Here is a 6,180-nt window from a genome sequence, read left to right as displayed (position 1 = left end):
GTAAACATTCATTCCTCCATCAGGCATTCCCTGTTTGGTGCCAGAGCCTGGGCCAAAAAGAATGAGAACTCGTCGACAGCCTAACAAGGGAGACAAACCCAGCAAGACTACTACGTTCTGTTTCTTTTCTTTTATTCGTCTCTGTTTTCCACAATGTGAATAAATATCTTCTCTAGTAACAACCAAAAGGTTTTATTTTGAAAAAGGAAAATACTTTTCCTTCTGAAGGCGGAGTCAGAAGGGAGGGCCAACTCCCCAAGCCCCTCTATTCAATTCCCAGGGTTCCCACGGAACCATAAGTGGGAGCGTCTGGTATTCCACAGTGCGACCCGAGACACCGGAAGTGCAGGCTCTGCGATCGACTCAAGCTGCGCGTTTCCCGTACAGACCCGCGGACAGACTGCAGGACAGGCGGCCGGCTAGAGACACAATCATAGGCCCCTTGGGGGCACCCGCCGGCCCACCGCGATCAGGCTTCACAGACGTAGTTGGTTCAAGTTCAACGGACCGCTACTGCCGGAAACGGAAGGCCTTGGGCAGGCTGGCGATTGGACGCGGAGCCGGAAGCGGAAACCGGAAACTGGTGGCGTCGGGGTATGGCTGAGGCGGCGGCCGTGGTGGCCGAGTCCCTGGCGGGTGGCCGGGCGCGGGCGGCGCGCACGGTTCTGGATCAGGTGGTGCTCCCGGGTGAGGAGCTGCTGCTGCCGGAGCAGGAGGACGCCGACGGCCCGGGAGGTGCGGGGGAGCGACCGCTGCGCCTGAATGCCGGGGCGCGCGCCCGCGTGCGCGTTGTGTGCGGCCCGGGCTTGCGGCGCTGTGGCGACCGCCTGCTGGTCACCAAATGCGGCCGCCTCCGTCACAAGGAGCCTGGCGGTGGCAGCGGCGGTGGCGTTTACTGGGTGGACTCGCAGCAAAAACGGGTGAGTTGGGCTCCGGAGGGTGGTGTCCCCGCGCTGGGAAGCCTTGTTGGAAGAGGCAGCGCGGGCCCTGGCGCCCTCCTCGCCGAAGGCTAGCCTAGAGCCGCCGTCGTCGCGTGCCCACCGCCGCGTCTCCCGCGGGGCACCGTGAGCGACCGGAGAAACCGTGAGCAACGGGGGCGTGGCCCGAGAAGGGCGACCAGGAGAGAAAGGAGGCGAAATCTTGGCGTATAACGGGATAAGGACTGTGAGACGTGGTCGTTGTCTTCAAAATCCCACAGGTTGGGGCTCCTGGCTTATCTTTTGCGGTCCCAAAGGGCAGAACCAGGCTCACTGAGTGGATGTCACAGGGAGTTAAGTTTCTCTTACAAAAAGTAAGAATTTTCATGTAGGAAAAATTATGTAACGATGGAATGGCCTTCCTTGGTTGTGAGGACCCCCTGTGCCACTGGGCTTGATGTGCAGGCAGAAGCTGGGGCCTTCCTGACAAGGGTCCTGAAGAGGTGTGGGGTAAGAGTGTCAGAGGCTGTAAAGCTGAGAGTGTATGATGTGATTGTTTTTCTTTTATTGAAAATGGTATATGATCAAGTTTGTTGTAAGATTTGTATTAATTTGTAAACTTGGATTTCAAAATATTTTCTAAATATCTCTAATGACAAACATAGTAAAGTATCCAGTGAGGACTTGCTGAAGACATCTCCCAGGATCTCTTGGAAATGATCGTCATTTAAGGTTGTTATTCTGTTTTCTTTTGTAGTATGTCCCAGTGAAAGGAGACCATGTGATCGGCATAGTGACAGCTAAATCTGGAGATATATTCAAAGTTGATGTTGGAGGGAGCGAGCCGGCTTCTTTGTCTTACTTGGCATTTGAAGGTGCAACTAAAAGAAACAGACCAAATGTACAGGTAATGATGGGAGCCTTTGGTTTCAAAAGTAAGAAAAGCATCTAAATACCCAGAAACACTCAGATTTCCAGAAGTCTACCTGAATTGTCTCCTCAGCATGACCTCTTTCCCCGGTTCTATAGGATGATCTCTGAGCATCTGTGCGGTCACTCCAGGCTCCAGGAGTTCCTTCCGATGCTCCAGCTCTGGGACCAGAGCCACATACTTAGTTTACATTTGCTGTATTGGGGGATGTTTCATCCCTGTGGAGTTGAAAGGTTGTGTCTGTTCTCTGCATTGTTGTCTGTCATGTCTGTATCCACCGGACAAAGAAGTCAGCTATAGGCTTAGGGAGGGGGGAGGAGTGAGTGGTGCGAATTGCCACGTCAGCCGACCATCCATCCTGATTGTAGGTCCCGAGACTGGCATCTCAGAACTTCGGTCACATCACTGTTTCCTAACACTTCCTTCTTGGAGGTGACAGAGAGCAGTCTTGTGACCTCAGCTTCTCAGATGGGGCTTTTCAGGTAGCAGAGCCACACACACACTTCCTTTCCACCCGAGCCAGAAACTTGGTGGTTTCTTTGTCCCTTCTCACTCACCTCTCATGTGTCATCTTACTGATCTTTTTTGACTGTCTTTCTGATTTTCTGCATGTCCATCCCTGTGTCTCCATTTTGCAAGTTCAGGCCTTAGCTACCTCTTGACTGGACTTTGTCACTGACCTCCTCATTGACATCCCTGCCTGTATACTTTTGCCCCACCAGCCAGGCTTTCGAGGGCTGACAGCCACACATACTCCTCTTTCTCCAAAAAAAAGGTTCTTCAAAGCCTACCTATTTCCTTGGCATTGAACTCCAGAAGTCCTCCCTCATCCATAGTTATATCCTCCTTGCAGCCATGCTCGAACCACAGCAAACTATTTAACAGCAGGACTGAACTGGAACACATGCTCGTCTTTTTTTTTTTTTTTTTTTTTTTTTTAAAGATTTTATTTTTTCCTTTCTCTCCCCAAAGCCCCCCGGTACATAGTTGTGTATTCTTCGTTGTGGGTTCTTCTAGTTGTGGCATGTGGGACGCTGCCTCAGCGTGGTCTGATGAGCAGTGCCATGTCCGCGCCCAGGATTCGAACTAACGGAACACTGGGCCGCCTGCAGCGGAGCGTGCGAACTTAACCACTCGGCCACGGGGCCAGCCCCACATGCTCGTCTTTTGAGAACCAGGCCAAACACCACCACCTCTGTAAAACCAGCCCTAATCTTCAGTCGCTTTTCTGATAACTGTGCTCCAGCACTTACTGGATTCAGCCTTGAATGAAGTTTGTTGTTTATATGTACATGCCCACTGCCCTCTGAGATCAAATGCTTTCTGAAAGGCAGAGAATATTTTGTTCCTCTCTAGTTCCTATAGTCACCCAACAAATGGTCGATACTTAACAAATTCACTCTCCATTTCCTTAGTTTCATCAGTTTGAAGCTCAACTCTATGAGGTTTTTAAGTAAATCTTGCAGGGAGAAGCATCAGTGAATTACCGTTGTTCCATTTTGCTTTGAGTAATTTGCGTGCCGGGGGTTTCTTTTATCCATCAAACTTCTGTAATTCCCCAGGCAGTGCTGTCTGATAGAACTTTCTGTGGTGATGCTGTTTGACATCTGCACTGTGTGGTGTGGTAGCCACTAGCCACACATGGCTTTTGAGAACCTGAAATGTGGCTAATGCAACTGAGGAACTAAGTATCTAATTTTAATTAATTTAAATGTAAGATTAAATAACTACATATGGGTAATGGCTCCCGTATTGGACAGCGTAACCCTAGAGGGTGTTCTCTGGCTTTGAGATGTCTCCTAGTCTGGGGATTTCCTGGTGGGTGAAGGGGAAGAGTACGTGTGTTCATATTGCCTTTTTTTAAGACTCAACTCCAGAGTGGCTGCAGGAAGCCTGCAGTGTCGTCAGTGTCTTGGCCACAGAACTGTGGGTGGCTGGTGTTGCTGCCTATGGGAAAGAGCCAACAGCAGCGCCTATAGCATGGTTTGCTGGGAGGAAATGAACTGCTCTTTACTTATCATTGCAGGTTGGAGATCTCATCTATGGCCAGTTCGTGGTTGCTAACAAAGATATGGAACCAGAGATGGTTTGTATTGACAGCTGTGGACGAGCCAACGGAATGGGTGTGATTGGACAGGATGGTCTGCTTTTTAAAGTCACTTTAGGCTTGATTAGAAAGTAAGTCTTGATGCCTTCTGGCCTGCCTGTCTTCTTTTATAATTTTGCCTTCTTGGAAAGCTGACTAATCTTTGGGATTTGGATTCTTTGTAATGACATCTGAATCTCCTCAGTTAAAAATCAGTATCTGTTTTAGCACAGCTGTAAACTCAGGCATTTCGTCCCTTCCTCTCTTAATGAATACATCAAATTCAGATGTGTTTGACGGTGTAGTTTGTGTGATCATATGAAGTCTGGGCTTCTCTCCCGGAAGGTCTGCTGTTCCTTATACCTGATATACTCAGCCCAATTGTGAAAACTGGCCTTTCCTCCTAAGTCACTTGAATACAGGTACAATTGTACAAAATCACCAAATCTCTCCAATAATGGGGGCTAAATGCAGGTAGGCTGATGTGATCCTCAGACTTACGCAGACATTCACAGAAGGCTCCTACTATTCTGTCCTGGCAGATTTACTAGTTCCCACAGGCTGATTCTCTGTTAGGCGTTTAGACCTTTACCTCCCCAGAGCTGTGCCCTGTTACAGGGCTTTACTCCTGGAGTCACTGAGGTTCAGAGCTATCTTGCATGCCTCTCTTTGCTGCTGCTTCTGCAGCTTCAGAATTAGTTCAAGACATTAGAGAAGCATGTTACTAACCAAGCAGCACCCTTAGGGTTTGAGAGTCAGTGCTTCTCTCCAAGTACTGAATTCGGTACTAAGGAATAACTTACATGGTCAGGAAAGTAAGTTTAAAGTGTTCTTTTAGCACCACAGATAATAAGCTATGATTCTAAAGTCTAGAAATAAGGTGCTCTGACAATGTAGCAGAAGGACTTAATACATTTTTTGGTAAAGTTGGCGACACAGGGAGTTTGATTTCTTTGTAGAGGATAGCCCACCATTGTGACCTCTGGTATACTGGTAAGTGTAAAGCTTCTTGGGAGAAAGGGGGCCACAAATGTCACGTGCCATGTTCTTGGAATGATGTTGGTGGGGCTTTGAAGAACTATAGAGAACTGCCCAGAAAAGGAGTCGTCTTCTAAAGGAAAGTCAGGTCACACACTACCATTTTATGACATTTCACTCTCTCTCTCCTTCCTCACCAGGTTGCTAGCTCCAGACTGTGAAATCCTGCAGGAACTGGGAAAACTCTACCCACTGGAGATAGTATTTGGAATGAATGGAAGAATATGGGTTAAGGCAAAAACCATTCAGCAGACCTTAATTTTGGCAAACATTTTAGAAGCTTGTGAACACATGACAGCAGATCAAAGAAAACAGATCTTCTCCAGATTGGCAGAAAGTTGATCCATGGACTTCCTTATGGGTCAGTTGAGCCAAGAGACTATGTGGGTTTCCTGGGGAAACTTTTTCAGGTGAACTTTTCCCCATTAAATCTTCAGAAGACAAGAAATGAATGTACATATTGTCTTATTAGAGTCTTAAAATATTTTTATAAAAAAGTTACTGGTTGCCACACATGTTCTTGTGGGTGAGACAAATCATTATAAAATAAATGATGTATTTTTTTGTTCTTTACAGTAAAGTTTACTAAAGCTAGCATTATGGATTGGTGTTAACTCCCTTTGTTTTGCTAGAGCATAGCTTCTATAATAAACTGCAAGGGAGCATTAAAGTAACATTTTCTGATAATGGTAAAACATGTTCACCAAAGAAAATGTAGAATGTATAAAAAGCATAAAGCAGCAAACAAAAACCACCTGGAATCCCATTATTTAGTGGTGCATATGTAACAGCTAACAATTATAGTGTGTTTACCATGTATCAATTATTGTTCCAAGTGTTTTGCATGGATTAACTTATTTGTTAGTAACTCTGTAGAAGACATTTATCCTGCCAGTTGAAGAAACTGAGGCGCAGACTTTAACTTGGCCTACAGTCGCAACCACTATGTGTGACTCTGTTTTCAAATTGGAATTATAGGATTATACTTTATATACTACTTTGTAACTTCAAACATTTAATATATTTCTTTCACGACTGCTATTTAAAAACTCAGTAGTTATATTTCATTTTCATGTTATAGGATATTCAGGATATATCGAGGGTTTTTTTTGTTCTACAGATAACCCTATGATGAGGATCTCTGAATGCAAATCTCACCAAATCTTATTTTGCTGAGATCATTCCCTAGAAGCCAAACAAAAAACCAC

General features: G+C 46.2%; 1 protein-coding gene across 1 annotated transcript; it reads left to right on the top strand.

Moving 5' to 3' along the window:
- The first annotated feature begins 245 nt into the window (after positions 1 to 245).
- On the top strand, positions 246 to 5,541 carry EXOSC3 (exosome component 3). The gene is made up of 4 exons (XM_001915125.6): positions 246 to 920; positions 1,675 to 1,824; positions 3,875 to 4,026; positions 5,113 to 5,541. The coding sequence occupies exons 1-4, from the start codon at positions 597 to 599 to the stop codon at positions 5,312 to 5,314; spliced, it is 828 nt and encodes a 275-aa protein (XP_001915160.3). The 5' UTR covers positions 246 to 596; the 3' UTR covers positions 5,315 to 5,541.
- Positions 5,542 to 6,180: the final 639 nt, after the last annotated feature.

Source organism: Equus caballus, chromosome 25, assembly GCF_041296265.1.
Source record: "Equus caballus isolate H_3958 breed thoroughbred chromosome 25, TB-T2T, whole genome shotgun sequence".
NCBI classification, from domain to species: Eukaryota; Metazoa; Chordata; class Mammalia; order Perissodactyla; family Equidae; genus Equus; species Equus caballus.
Note: the sequence above shows the minus strand (reverse complement) of the source record. Positions and strands in the feature narration are given on the sequence as shown.